The sequence below is a fragment of the Odontomachus brunneus genome, unplaced genomic scaffold, assembly GCF_010583005.1.
Source record: "Odontomachus brunneus isolate Ranch 3 - 2012 unplaced genomic scaffold, Obru_v1 Obru_scaffold_317, whole genome shotgun sequence".
Classification (NCBI taxonomy): domain Eukaryota; kingdom Metazoa; phylum Arthropoda; class Insecta; order Hymenoptera; family Formicidae; genus Odontomachus; species Odontomachus brunneus.
Genome location: NW_022639767.1, coordinates 125527 through 141363, shown reverse-complemented (window position 1 = coordinate 141363; position 15837 = coordinate 125527). Strand labels below are relative to the sequence as shown.

General features: G+C 34.0%; 1 protein-coding gene across 5 annotated transcripts in view; it reads right to left on the bottom strand.

Annotated features, from left to right (window-relative positions):
* LOC116853405 overlaps positions 1-15837 on the bottom strand; it is a 146267-nt gene that overhangs the window by 17158 nt on the left and 113272 nt on the right. For 4 of the 5 annotated variants that reach the window (XM_032834476.1, XM_032834473.1, XM_032834474.1 and 1 more), the window contains 3 exons: positions 10592-10852; positions 3966-4013; positions 1765-2031 (listed from right to left, as the gene is read on the bottom strand). In XM_032834476.1, coding sequence (XP_032690367.1) covers positions 1765-2031; positions 3966-4013; positions 10592-10754 — 478 coding nt within the window. In that variant the 5' untranslated portion in view covers positions 10755-10852. The remainder of the gene's footprint in view (positions 1-1764; positions 2032-3965; positions 4014-10591; positions 10853-15837) is intronic. The other variant, XM_032834475.1, reaches the window with a different exon arrangement.

The following is a 15837-nucleotide window of genomic DNA, read 5'->3' as shown; positions in this document are numbered from 1 at the left end:
TATGGGCGGAGGGATGCGGCGAGATACGATTCGCGAGTGTCACGGTCGCACGTCGGCCGAAGGCATCTTTCTTTCCGCTGCCGCTTTCTGTACGCTGATTTGTTGAGACAAAATAATTAATTTCTCAAAAACTATTGCGAATATCGCAAAATGGCACAGGACTTTCTTGCTCACCTCAATCCGTTCTACGTTCTCACCAAGGGTCATCATGGGACTTCGGGACACCCTGTATATAATTCGTGATACATAAATTGATATTAAAAAAAAAGTAATGAAAACCGGGCATAGCGTCGGCAATAAGATTCGATCGAAGCAGGCGGCAATCAAAATCTCATTTTCTAAATGTTTTGAGATAAATATGTACCCAAGTAGAAACATTTCCGAGAAAAACTGGTTACTAGTCAGAAACTGGCCAGGTTTTATTGGTTTGCATTTATTAGATAATAGCTATTCAGAAACTCTACAGAAAAATACTAGCCAGCATTTCTTGACCAGTTACTAGTCAGAAACTAAGCAATAAAAAATAGTTAATAAATGCTGAGCAGTCTTTCTGTCTAATAAAAATTCAGAACATACTGGCATACAATGTTTCTTGGTAAATCAGTCGATACATAACGTTTCTTAGTAAATTACTGGCCAGAAATTAAACAAAAAAAAAAATGGTAATTAAAAATAAAGTTACAATCATCTTAACAATGCACGCATTTGCACATGAAAAGATTGTGTTCTGAAATACAAGTTTCACGTTATTTTTACGTTGAATAATAAAATGTAAGATTTCACAATGTAAAATCGAACGATGAAAACTATTTGACAGGATTTTGTATAAAAAATATTTGGTTAAAAACTAGTCAAAAACTCGTCAAAAATTGACCAGAAACTGATTGTCCAATTACTAACGAAGCGAAGCATTGTCTAAACTAGCTAGAGAAACTAGCCAGTAACTAAAATTCCTGGTCAGCTATTGGCTACGAAGAAGTCGCTTTTTCCACTTGGATAATTGCCTTAATTTCAAAGTTGGCATACTGCATCGCAAAAGAGACTTCTACCTCAATAACGCGATATCATTGCGTGACAATTTTTAACCTCTTAAAGCTAATAAAATAAAATCAGCAGAATCAAATCAAACCTATTACATTATTTAATGTCTACTTAATATTAATTTCTATCATCAGAAAAATTTTTGTACTTTTTTTCGTATCGTTTCGGAAAAACACTAACGCTGTTAGCTTAATATTAAGCTAGCAGAACCACACGAAAAAAGAAATAAGGAAAACAAATATATAAATAAAAAGGCCCGAATTTGTATTGATTTGTATCACTAAAAGAAATATTGTACTTTACGCTAGTAAAAATAACAATAGTGGTCCTGCTAGCTTAATATTAAGCTAGCAGCGCTACTGTTTTTTCCAACACGGCACGAGAGAGAAAAAGAGAAGTAAAAAAAATTGTTAGTAATATAAGTTGGTGCAAAATGGATACTGAATAATGTAATAGGTCCGGTTTGATTCTGCTGATTTGATTCTGCCAGCTTTAGAAAGGTAATTTTTTTTTACTTAATCTCAAAAACACGATACTGATAATTCAACGACTTGCTGAAAAAGAAAGGATTTAGAATCCTGTCAGAACTTCTCTCGGAATAAAGAACCTTGATGAATTATAACCCTTCACGATTGGATTCGCCGTGTACTCGACTTAACGTCAGAATCGCATTTGGTATCTCTTTGGATTTGCAGAATCTCTCTCACGTTATGAGCGACTTACGTCTGTCCTGTTCGTGACACGAGACCCAGCAGCAAGGCGGCGTTAAGGGGGTTGGTATCTGCGACGGCGATGTCGGCTGCATAGGGCAAGTAGACGAGTTGCCAGCGCATTTCCGCAGCAATCTGGGTGGCGCGCCCGGTGCGCTCAACTGCGAGACCTGTAGGTGGCCGCTGTTCTTCAGCTCCTGCTTCCGATCCAGTACGGTCTCGCTCTTCACGTAAAAGGCTTTCGTCTCTTGCAACAGCTCCACGGCGCTCTTCCGCTTCCCTGCAATAGTCGCGAAAAAAAAGCGGAACCGTTGTGAGTGACATTGCGTAAATAATCCGTTTGCTGAAAGGAAATACCACTTCTTACCAGATACCCAGCAAAGTAATAGATCTCTCTTTCTTCACCCAATCGGTTGGGTTAATGTCACGTACGTGACGACACACCACTTTACCTGATCATACTAAACTCATGAAACCAACTTGATGAGAATCAGAATAGCTTTCGGCAAAGTTTTTTTTATCTCATATTTAGGATGAGTTTACTAGGTGTACCAGAAGTGTCGCATTTCTGAGCTGATGTCTCAGCTTAAGAAGGATTTATTCACTCAAATTCACTAAAAAAAAATACTAAAAATTATACAAACATTTAACGTAACATTCATCGTAGTGAAGCACATTCGTAGTTTAGTGAAAACATTTGTTAAAATTCCATGCGACTTGTCTACACCGTTCGTGAGAAATTTAATATCGAATTTAATATCACATAATTTTGCATATAAAACCTTATGGTACAAGCAATATATTTATTCCACTATAACTTCATAAAAGTGATTATATCTAAATAAAAAAAAAGCGCGTAGAAATATGTGATTGATTAGAGCGACGCTAAAAGTAAAATTTATTGTTCCAAATAATTGGCAGTGGAAAATATAACGCTATTTAAAATAATCAATTCGAAGCATTTGCTAAAAAAACACAGCAAAGTGCTAATGTGGGATGTACTGCATGGCAATTATTGCATATGAAAAAAGATTTTGCCACCAATTAGAGCGCTTTCATATAATCTTACTTATACTAATTAGCAATTTGGTGAAATTACATTCCGCGTAGCTTCGCAAACCGGATACTCTCAGTATGTATGAGCTCAATCTTAACATAAAAAAGAAAAAGAAAGGTAGAAAGAACACAATGTTGAATTATATATATATATATATATATATATATATATATATATATATATATATATATATATATATATATATATATATATAATCAATTCGAAGCATAATATTCGAAGCTATATATATATATATATATATATATATATATATATATATATTCTCCTCGAATATCGTGTTAGAATTCAGCAATCCCAATGAAACAACGAATCAAATCAAATAATAAATTTATAAAATCTTTAAATATATTTCCGAGAAATTTCAAAGTACAATGAATAGAATCAACTTACTCCTACAATTGATGACACATAATCCTATTAATCCATCGTTGCTAGCCTAATTTTCTCATCCCGTCGAAAATCGATCCTGATGTATGTATCTCGCGTGATAAATACGCACTTCCAGACTAACGAGCATCAGAAGCATATTTCTTATAGAGAACTCAATATTAAATTTGTATTCCTCTTCAAACGTCACGTTAGAACTCAGCAATTCCAATTAAACACACAGATAGACTTTCATGATTATCACGACGTGAGATAATTGATAAAGTAAATATACAGTATTAAATTAACAATTAAATTTACATTATACAATTATATGAATTTTGTGTTATATTAATGCAGCAAAAAATTTACTCAAAATTAATCTCATTTTCAAAATTTTCATATTACATTTAATATGACATATTATTTTGAATAAATTTCGATCTTTTCTCGTATCTCTTTCGTATTTCTATTTCGTCATTCTATGTAATAAATATAAATGCCCTGTAAAATATTCATAAGAGCTGAAACCTTTACGAATTAACCAATAAAGTTATTGCTAAATTTATGTTATTTGCTATGTGGGCAACAAATTAAATCAAATAACAATTCAGAGAATCGTTTTAAACATATTTCCGAAGAATTCCATACTACAGCGAATAGATTCAAACCTGATAAATTAATGTACGTAATCTTTGCAGCAACTTGAAATATATTAAATCATGAATTTGCAACGCCAAGTTCCTTATAACTAAACAGATTGTACTCACATCTATTAAGCTGGCACAGCCACTTCAGCACAATCGAATGCGATATACCTAAAAATTAAGTGCTTTTTTAGTGCTAATTAAGTGCTTTATTTCCGATTTTAGTGCTTTAGCTGATTCGCTAAAAACAATGGCTGTGTTAGCTTAAGCGACCGCGGCCGTCTCTCTGTACTTCGATGATTGTCGCAACGCATCTGAAGCTGATTTTTTTGCGAAATGGCGGAGCAAAATCGTGAATATAATATTTTATTAGCACTTAATTTGCGGTAAAAAATCCTTGTTTATCATTTTCGACTTGTTTTTCTTTGTGACTGTGCTTTAATCCTAACTTTAAGCTAACATAGCCATTATTTTTAGCGAAATGGTTGGAGCAACAAAATCGGGAATAAAGTATTTAATTAGCACTTAATTTGCACTAAAAAATACATCTTCGTTTTTCATTTTTCGTTTTTTTTCCTTTGTGGTTGTGTTAACTTTAATCTTAAGCTAGCATAGCTATTGTTTTTAGCAAATCAGCTAGAACATTAAAATCGGGAATAGAGTACTTAGTTAGTACTTAATTCGTACTGTAAAACTACGTGTTCGGTTTTCATTTTTTAGTTACTGTTCTTTATGGCTGTCGTAACTTTAATCTGAAACAAATACAATGTCTTATAAGTTAGCGGAACAAAGTCAGCAGAATCAATTCTAACTAATGTTATTATTTGTTGCTCATTTGTTGCTAAAAAGTTAACAAAGAAAAAAATTTGTTGCTCTGTTAGTTTTTTTTAAAAACGATGTTCCGCTAAAGGAAGATTAGTTAGCGGAACAGTATGTAAATAACAACGAAACAATAAAAAATCGAATATTATAATAGCATAGGAATTTATTGTTAATTAGTTGCTTACAAACTACGCTAATCCCGAATATATTGCTCCGCTATTTTTTTGTTTTTATAACATTCCGCTAAAAGAAGATAAAGAGTAAACTACGAGAAAAAAATTTGTTGCTCGGTTGAATTTGATACTGATGTTGCCTGAATTTGTTGCTCTGAAAATATCCAAGTTACGAATTTGTTACTCACCTAATATTAAATAATAGCGGAGAAGTTACCAGCGTGCAAGGAGTCACACGCTGTGTGTTTACTCTTGTAACACCTTGCACGCTGGTAACTTCTTCGCTATTATTTAAACATATTAGGCGAGCAACAAATTCTTAACTTGAATATTTTCAGAGCAACAAATTCAAGCAACACATCAGTACCAAATTTATGCGAGCAACAATTTTTTTCTAATAATTTACTCTTGTGACTCCTTTCACGCTGATAACTTCTCCGTTATTATTTAAACATATTAGGCGAATAATAAATTCGTAACTTGGATATTTTCAGACCAACAAATTTAGGCAACACACCAGTACCAAATTTATGCAAGCAACAATTTTTTTTCTAATAGTTTACTCTTGAGATTCCTTGCACGCTGGTAACTTCTCTTCAATTATTTAAACATATTACGCGAGCAACAATTTCGTAACTTGTATATTTTCAGAGCAACAAATTCAGGCAACACACCAGTATCAAATTTATGCGAATAATAATTTTTTTTCTAATAGTTTACTCTTGTGACTCCTTGTACGCTTGTAACTTCTCCTCTATTATTTAAACATATTAGGCAAGTAACAATTTCGTAACTTGAATATTTTCAGAGCAATAAATTCAGACAACATCAGTATCAGATTCAACCAAGCAACAAATTTTTTTTCTCGTAATTTACTCTTCATCTTCTTTTAGCGGAACATTATAAAAACAAAAAAATAGCGGAGCAATATATTCGGGTCTAGCGTATTTTGTGAGCAACTAATTAGCAACAAATTCCTATGCTATTGTAATGTTCTATTTTTTATTATTTCGTTGTTATTTACATACTGTTCCGCTAACTAATCTTCCTTTAGCGGAACATCGTTTTTAAAAAAAACTAACAAAGCAACAAATTTTTTTTGTCATCTTTTTAGCAATAAATAAGCAACAAATAATAATAATAATTAGTTAGAATTGATTCTGCTGACTTTGTTCCGTTAACTTATGAGATGCGTACAAATACAGCAATTTTTTTGCGAAACAACCAGAGTAACAAAATCGTGAATACAGCACTTAATTAGCATCTAATTTGCACTAATAAATACGTCTTTGTTTTTCATTTTCTAGTTGTTTTTCTTTATGGCTGTACTAACTTTAATCTTAAACTAACGCAGCCATTGTTTAGCGAATCAGCTGAAGCACTAAAATCGGGAACAGAGCATTTAATTAGCGCTAAAAAAGCATTTAATTTTTAGGAATGTTGCATTGTTTTGATTGTGATAAAGTGGCTGTGCCAGCTTAATAGACGTACTCATATTTATCACATAGAATAATGATATAAAAATACAAAGGAAATATGAAAAATATAATTAAAATTTGTAAAGTAAAATATGTCATATTAAATATAATATGAAAAACTGAACTGTAATTCATAGTAAATTCGTTGAGGCATCAATACAACAAAAAATTTACATTATTGTATAATATAAATTTAATAATTAATTCAATGTATTTACTTCATAAATGTAATTAAAAGAATTATAAAACTTCCATCATCCGATTATCTTACGTCGTGATAATCATGGAAGTCTAAAAAAAAGTTATCCGTGCGACCGATAACATGTAATCCTATCTATCCTTCGTCATCAGGTCAATTTTCTCGTCCTGTCGATCCTGACAGATGTATTCCGCGCGATAAAATACCTATTTCCAGACTAACGAATATCAGAAATATATTTCTTCCTGCGTATCTCGTTACGTGATATATTCTACTGGCATCTTCGTGCGACGTGTCATCACGCGCGAGGACACACGTGCGCGCCTGTGTATCCCAAGTGCACGCAAGTGCCATGGATGTGGCGAGCGGAGGGCAAGTGTTAATGATGAAGAACGCCGTCAGCATCTGCGCTTTTTTCCCCTCTCCGTCTGTTTTCGCGGATTCTCGCGCTCACGCTGTCTGATTGACGACACATGTGCCCGTCGCGCCGCCGACAGCACGCACATGTCCCCGCGATGAACAGGCGCGGCGAGAACAGATATCGGCGCTTCTCTCTTCGTAAAAAGAACCACCGACCGTGATAATAGCAGGGACACGTTGGCGATAAAAAGGAAAAAAGAAAAAGTGCTGACAAGAAAGAAAAGCTACGTCAAGGCCGCATATGCGTGCACACATATGGCGAAATCTCGCATGTCCAGCATGAAGTGCAAAAAGCAGACTTTCGATGATTTCACGCTCGTCGGCGGAATAACGATTGTTCTTTTATCGATTGATTGACCATACGGTTGCGATGTAATATACACACAAAAAATATCATTTTATTGCCAAGAAAAAGTGATTGCTCCATTTACTTCTCTTCTCTTAAGTAATTGTTATCTTCCGGAGAGAATATTTTCTTGATAATATGATCTTAAAATATACTCATCACAAATTTTAGAAATGCTCATTATATCATGCACTTTTCAAAAAAGATTTATTTTCTTTACAAGAATATTGTATTAAACTTTTTATTGAGGAAAAAGCTGGTTCGGTTTTATGCAGGAAGCAAACCAAATTTTTGTATTAATTTAATATTCTTGATAAAAATGTTGAGTCCACTATGATTCAGAATGTATCTTGAATAAAGGAGGGTATGACTTTTAGGCGATTTGGGAACCGCTAGGTGAACGCAAATTTCCTATTTTTTCTTTCGTATTTTTTCCCGTAGAATTAAAAAATCGACCTTAAAATTACGCCAAGTAAAGGAAAAAATAGTTATAGACATTTAAATGTTGATTTTCCCTGAAAATCATGCATTTTCCAACACTACCATCTTAAATACCTTTGATCTTTTTAGAGGTGCTAAATCTCACGTTACATAGGAGATATACTCTAAGCAGCAGAGAAAAAGCAGCAGTCAATTAAAAAAATATTAACTATGAAAATAGTAGAAAAGTGATTTTGTAATCCAGCTTTTTCAGGACTATATAAGACATTAATAAACGAAAGCATATAAGAAGCCTTTTCTCAAGCATATAGTTTCGCCGCTCAAATCGCTCCGCTTAAGACAGAGCTCGGAATTAGTTACCCATTTCGGCCGATTGACTGCTGCTTAGAGTATATTCTCATATCATTATCAAGTTTTGAGAAAATAAGTCTCCTATGTAAGATTTAGCACCTCTAAAAAGATCAAAGGTATTTAAGATGGTAGTGTTGGAAAATGCATGATTTTCAGGGAAAATCAACATTTAAATGTCTATAACTATTTTTCCCTTTACTTGGCGTAATTTTAAGGTCGATTTTTTAATTCTACGGGAAAAAATACGAAGGAAAAATACGAAATTTGCGTTTACCTAGGGGTCCCCAAATCGTCTAAAAGTCATACCCTCCTTTGATGCTTATGATGAGAAGATAATAAATTTCTTATAATAGATTTGCGAATATAAAAAGGAGAATGTCAAAAAACCACGATTTTTTACTAGGAGTGGAACTTAAAATTCGGATTTTATATAATCGAGCACACTTTAAATAATACCAAAAAAATAATCATACAAGAAGAAAAGTTTCCTAGAAGCTCAAGGAAATGGGGTTAAACACGTAAATACATGTAGTAGGATGCTGTTCGCGACCATTGTATGGTATTTCAGTTATGCCAGACATCAAGAAACTTTTGCCTGCTAAAATGTATCGTTTAACACGTTAAGTAGAACAAGAGACTTTCTGGTAACGTGTCGAATTATGTTCCATATTAGATAAATAAGTTACTCATCGTTCTCATCACCAGAGTATAAGTTTGAATCATCCAAGATCATATCAGCATCTTCGATAAAATAATTATTTAAATAGTTGGCAGGTATTATTCCTTGATGTCTGGTATAACTGAAATACCATACACCGATCGCAATATATGAACTATAGCATCCTACTATACATATTTGCGTATTTAACTCCATTTCTTTCAGGATATATTCCTGTATCCATTTGTTCCAAGATGTATCCACTATTTTTTATGATACTATTTAAGATGTGCTCGATCATATAGAACTCGAATTTTAGATTCCACTCGTAGTAAAAAAAACGCAGTTTTTCGACATCCTTCTTTAAGAAATACTTGAAACAAGTAATATTTACGTAATGAACGTAATGTGTATTTTGCTGTGTGTACACATAATAAAATATCATCCCATTGCTAAGAAAAGCAATTGCTCAGTTTACTTTCTTTCTTTTAAATAAATGATTATTTTCAAGAAAGAATATTTTCTCGATAATAATTTCATCATTCATCACAGATTATAAAAAAGCTCATTGTCATGTACTTGGAAAAAGAATTTATTTTCTTTAAAAAAAATTATCAAACTTCATCAAATAAAAAGAGTTGGTGCGCAAATTTTTGTTTTAATTTAATATCTTTATTAAAATGTTAAACTGATTAAGATACAGAATGTATTTTGAGTAAATGTAGTGCTTATGATGAACTTATGAAAGATTTTTGGATATATAAACTTATATATAAAGTTCTTGAAACAAGTAACATTTACTTGAATATAATATGTATTTTTCTATGTGTACAAAATATGTAACGGGGATCTACACAGAGGGAAGAATCAATTTCATTTAATTTGTAAGTAGAATCCCTTGTAAATAGAAACGGTTGATTGTACGCTGATAAAATTACACGCGCGCGCACGAGATCATCCTTTTGTCCGTTCGATAATCTTAAACACATAACCAGCAACTTTGAGCTTATAACAATGACATAATTTGCGACGTGAGTGATAACATGATTCTCGCGATTCTTCTTTTGCAATTCTCTCTGCTGCGAAAATATTTCATACGAATCGAACGTCGGCCGATGTTTCACGATCCCTTTCTTTAGAATGCTAAAAGGCCTCATGATCAGAAAACATGATCGGTACAGCGTACTGATCTTTGAGATCGTAATTTAATATTACGAAGTATTATATAGGGATGCGTTATCGCAACGTTGAATTTGTTGGCTCGAATCGCGATATTGCATTCGTTTTAAAATGGCGGGACGAGGTTATCGGGCTATCAGTGTTCGTCCTTAATCGGATACGACACGGTCTCTCACAATGGAACGTTAATGACGAAGATAAGCCGAGTTTCGTAAAAGTTGTTTCGCAAGCCGAGCGAAACATAATAATAATGCTTCATTGGAATATAATGAACTGTATAATCCGAGCGTATTGTTCATTAATTAATATCACTAACAACAAGAAATGTCAAAACTAAAATGATATCATCGGGTGAGCCAAAAAAAAAGAACAATCAATTTAGCCTTGCTTTTATGTTTGGCAGAATTACAATGGCATTACTCGTAAAAAAGAAAAAGAATGAAGTGGTGTTATATTCCTGTTACATTACTTCAGATGACGAATGATGCACAGAAGCAAACAGAATTTCACCAGTCATTCGTCGATAAATCCACAAGTCAGACACACATCATCCCATCTGACAAGAACGCCAACGATTCGAAACTCGCGTGCTTTTTCTTTCGCCGGGTAAGTACATACACCGAGGATGCCTTGACGTATCGATTCGCGATGCGATTCGCAATGCGTTCGGCTGCTCCCTTACCTGTATGATCGGTATGCCGATGGTGATTCCTGACATACGGCGGTGCAGGATGCCTAGCCTGCATGTCCCAGTAAGGATTCCGGCTGTTTCCGAAATTGTTCACTCTCGGCTGCTGCGAGGGCGATGATTGCTTGCAGGGCAACCGGGCCATGGCAGTCATCATTTTCTTCGGCGCTTTCACGGGATTTAGACTGATTAGTTCGTCCCGCACAGTTTATTACGCCGTCTTCTCAACCCCATTTTCGAGCTATTGTCTGTTCCCTGAAACCAGACAGAAACGAAATAATCACGAGACTGGCGCAAAAATGCTGGAATTCAATTAATGTTTCTACATACCATCCTAAGTACGTGATCAATAGTTAACTTTATCATGAAGTATTGTGAAATAGTACGATCTTTCGTTTTACTTTAAAAAAGATAGATATATATTTGTGCCACAAATTTCTATTTGTTGTCATTCGCAATCTGGAGTTTCGTAAAGAATTTCAATTCGATCTCGTCATATATTTCATAATATATAGGGTGTATGTCTGATAATCTAAGATATAACATTAGTTTCAGGTAGAAAGGATCAAATTAAACAGAGAAATCATATGTGTGTGTGTGTGTGTGTGTGTATCATTTTGCAAATTTCATAATAGTTATAAAGGCATTAATTCAGGAATATGAAAGAATAAGAGCGCGGAAAACCGTAAAACGGACTCTGTAGACATGTCTAAAGAAAAATTGCTTACAGTTTGTAAGAAAGATGTTTTACACGGAGAGAATATTAAAATATTATAAAAAAAGTTATTGATAAAATTCTCACAAAAAGAAATTATATCAAACGGTTTACGCCAAGTGTATATGAAATTAATTTCATACACAATAAATATTGTTATAATCATATTGTTTTCTGTGTGCGTGTGAAATTTTATTTAACTTTTCCCAAAATTTTTATTTTTGTATGTTTATTAAATAAGCTTTTAAAAACTATTTTTTCCCAATTCTGTGTAATTATAAAAAAATAAAGTCAGTAGATACTTAATATATTATTCATACACACAAAGTAGTTATAACAATATTTATTGTATATGAAATTAATTTCACTTGGCGTAAACCGTTTGATATCATTTCTTTTTGTGAGAATTTTATCAATAACTTTTTTTATAATATTTATTTATAAGTGGAAGCGCATGCACTTGGCGCCTTTTTTTTGCCTTTTTTTTAAAAAAGGTAGGTTTGTTATGATACATATTATACCCTGACATTTTATTTTATTAAATTATATTTTTGCTTTAATTATATTTGCTTTAATTATATACGTATAAAATAAATATGTGTTAATAAAATTTATTAGTACAATCATTTACTTCTAAAATTTTATAGATATAACGTTCATATTTTATATCTCAGTTTTGCAGAATGTATACATATATATGCTTTAACAGCCAAATAAGTTGGGTAAAATAAAAATAAATAAGGTTTATGTGATCACAATGAATTTCCATTAGATTGGAATCCTAGATAAATAATTAATGTATAAATTAATAATTATGTATAAATGTATAATTAATGTATTAATTAATTTCAAAATTTTACACTTTAATATGAATGTGTTGCTTGGAATTGGAAAAATAAGTTAACTGCATTAAAAGACTTTCAGCTGACACAATGAGAACAAACACTTAACTTCTGAATAGTCAACTTCTGAATGGTTTACGTTTCACATTTTTTGACAACTTACAGATGAATGATTAAAAGATATCTTAAATCATGAGTTATCTACAAGTTGTCAAAAGAGTGGAATATTAACTATTTAGAAGTTTATTATCGGGTTAACTTTTCGGTCCTGCGTTATCTAGTAATAGTAGACTGTAATAAGTCGACTTTACGACGACTGCAGACGACGATGTGACGACTTTAAAACGACGGTGCGACACTGATGTGAACTTAGCGCCCAAGTTAAAAAAAATAAAAAAATGTTTATACTATAGGTTTGTACCTCGTTTGCACCACAAATTGTTTCGTTTGTACCTAAAGGGTTAAAAAGTTATAGAGGTGCAAAAAAATCGCCAGCGCCCAACATTAAGATATTTAAAAACGGCCAACGCCATTCGAAAGAGCATCGTTTGTACCCGTTTGTACATCCTTTCAAATCGTTTGTATCTCAAAGGAAGCGGAAGTACAGTCTTTTCAAAATACGCTCAAGAGGTACTTCCACCATTTTTCAAGCTATCTGAAAACGGCCAACGCCATTCGAAAGAGCATCGTTTGTACCCGTTTGTACCTCCTTTCAAATCGTTTGTACCTCAAAGGAACCGGAAGTACAGTCTTTTCAAAATACGCTCAAGAGGTACTTCCACCATTTTTCAAGCTATCTGAAAACGGCCAACGCCATTCGAAAGAGCATCGTTTGTACCCCCTTTCAAATCGTTTGTATCTCAAAGAAATCGGAAGTACAGTCTTTTCAAAATACGCTCAAGAGGTACTTCCTCCATTTTTCAAACTATCTGAAAACGGCCAACGCCATTCGAAAGAACATCGTTTGTACCCGTTTGTACCTCAAAGGAACCGGAAGTACAGTCTTTTCAAAATACGCTCAAGAGGTACTTCCACCATTTTTCAAGCTATCTGAAAACGGCCAACGCCATTCGAAAGAGCATCGTTTGTACCCGTTTGTACCCCCTTTCAAATCGTTTGTACCTCAAAGGAACCGGAAGTACAGTCTTTTCAAAATACGCTCAAGAGATACTTCCACCATTTTTCAAGCTATCTGAAAACGGCCAACGCCATTCGAAAGAGCATCGTTTGTACCCGTTTGTACCACCTTTCAAATCGTTTGTACCTCAAAGGAACCGGAAGTACAGTATTGTTTTATATCCGGGAAATGTAAAACACCACAAATTTTATAATTTTAAAGATATCTAAAAACGGCCAACGCCATTCGAAAGAGCATCGTTTGTACCCGTTTGTACCTCCTTTCAAATCGTTTGTACCTCAAAGGAACCGGAAGTACAGTCTTTTCAAAATACGCTCAAGAGATACTTCCACCATTTTTCACGCTATCTGAAAACGGCCAACGCCATTCGAAAGAGCATCGTTTGTACCCGTTTGTACCACCTTTCAAATCGTTTGTACCTCAAAGGAAAAATGGTGGAAGTACCTCTTGAGCGTATTTTGAAAAGAGTGTACCTCGGGTTCCTTTGAGGTACAAACGATTTAAAAGGAGGTACAAACGGGTACAAACGATGCTCTTTCGAATGGCGTTGGCCGTTTTCAGATAGCTTGAAAAATGGTGGAAGTACCTCTTGAGCGTATTTTGAAAAGACTGTACTTCCGGTTCCTTTGAGGTACAAACGATTTGAAAGGGGGTACAAACGGGTACAAACGATGCTCATTCGAATGGCGTTGGCCGTTTTCAGATAGCTTGAAAAATGGAGGAAGTACCTCTTGAGCGTATTTTGAAAAGACTGTACTTCCGGTTCCTTTGAGGTACAAACGATTTAAAAGGGGGTACAAACGGGTACAAATGATGCTCTTTCGAATGGCGTTGGCCGTTTTCAGATAGAGTGAAAAATGGTGGAAGTACCTCTTGAGCGTATTTTGAAAAGACTGTACTTCCGCTTCCTTTGAGGTACAAACGATTTGAAAGGAGGTACAAACGGGTACAAACGATGCTCTTTCGAATGGCGTTGGCCGTTTTTAGATATCTTTAAAATTGTAAAATTTGTGGTGTTTTATATTTCCCGGATATAAAACAATATTGTACTTCCGGTTCCTTTGAGATACAAACGATTTAAAAGGTGGTACAAACGGATACAAACGATGCTCTTTCGAATGGCGTCGGCCGTTTTTAAATATCTTAATGTTGGGCGCTGGCGATTTTTTTGCACCTCTATAACTTTTTAACCCTTTAGATACAAACGAAACAATTTGTGGTACAAACGGGTACAAACGAGGTACAAACCTATAGTATAAACATTTTTTTATTTTTTTTAACTTGGGCGCTAAGTTCACATCGGTCGGTGCGACGACTATAGTCGACTTTAAGATGAATGTAGGTCGACTTGAAAATTCGGCTAACAGTCGATTTTTATCAGGACATTCGTCGACTATAAGTCGACATGCAGTCAACTTTTGAAGTCGACTTATAGTTGACTTTTAGTCGACTTTATGTTGTCTGGGATATTTAATTACAAATGAGACATTTGTTAATGAAGCGTTAACTTGATTTTATTTAATTCCGACACACGCCTACAACTTAGTTAAAAAATTACAAATCGGTCCGAAATCGCTATCATGTTTGGTAGCAATTATTATATATATTATATTGCATATAATTTGTATTCTTTTATATTACATTATTTTATCATATATATATCACCACATAATCTCCAAAATATTCACAGTCAAATCATTCATTCACTACAGTTATCAAGAATTATACCAACCTTATCTTAAATAACACTGTTTATTAATACTAATGTAAATACTACTTTGGTCTGTTCTTTTTAGCTGCACTGCTGAACTGGTGCAATAAGTTAGAGTAAGAAAATATATTTTGTCTCGCTCTAATTTATTGCATCAGTTCAGCAGTTAGCTAAAAATAACAGACCAACTGATACCGAGTTTCCGAACATACCCCAAGCTGATCCATAGGCCGGTATTCATAGTCCGATCTTATATTTAAGACACAGATGTCTATGACTAAACTAGATTGCTAATAGGCTATCTAAAAGCATATAATGGCTTGCGTCCGATAGAGTTTCCGGTGTATGCGAAAAAATAGTCGCTTCATTTAGTCATAAAATTCTTTTGTTGAAAATGAGCAGAGCAAATAACGCCCAATACTATCTATTTTTTCGTTACGACATTTTTTGATGCAATAAGATGCTGGAATTTTTGGTTTTACGACAGTAATTTAATGGCCACGCTGACTCACATTGTACGTTGTAAATACTCACACAAATGACACGTCACACACAGCGTCACACACACAGGACCGTCGCCATTTTTTTGCATACAACCGGAAACCTCATGCGACGCAAGTTCGAAATCTCAGTTAGCAATTTAGTTCAGTATAGAGATCTGTGATTTAAGATCATCTTAAGTACTGTCTTAAGATGTCATCAACCAATCACAGAGCCATATTCGCATCTTAAGACATTACTTAAGACGATCTTGAAATAAGATTCGACTATGAATATCGACCTTTAAGGGGGGAAATCCAATTAGAACTTTCAAAAAATCGAATTTTTTTTTTT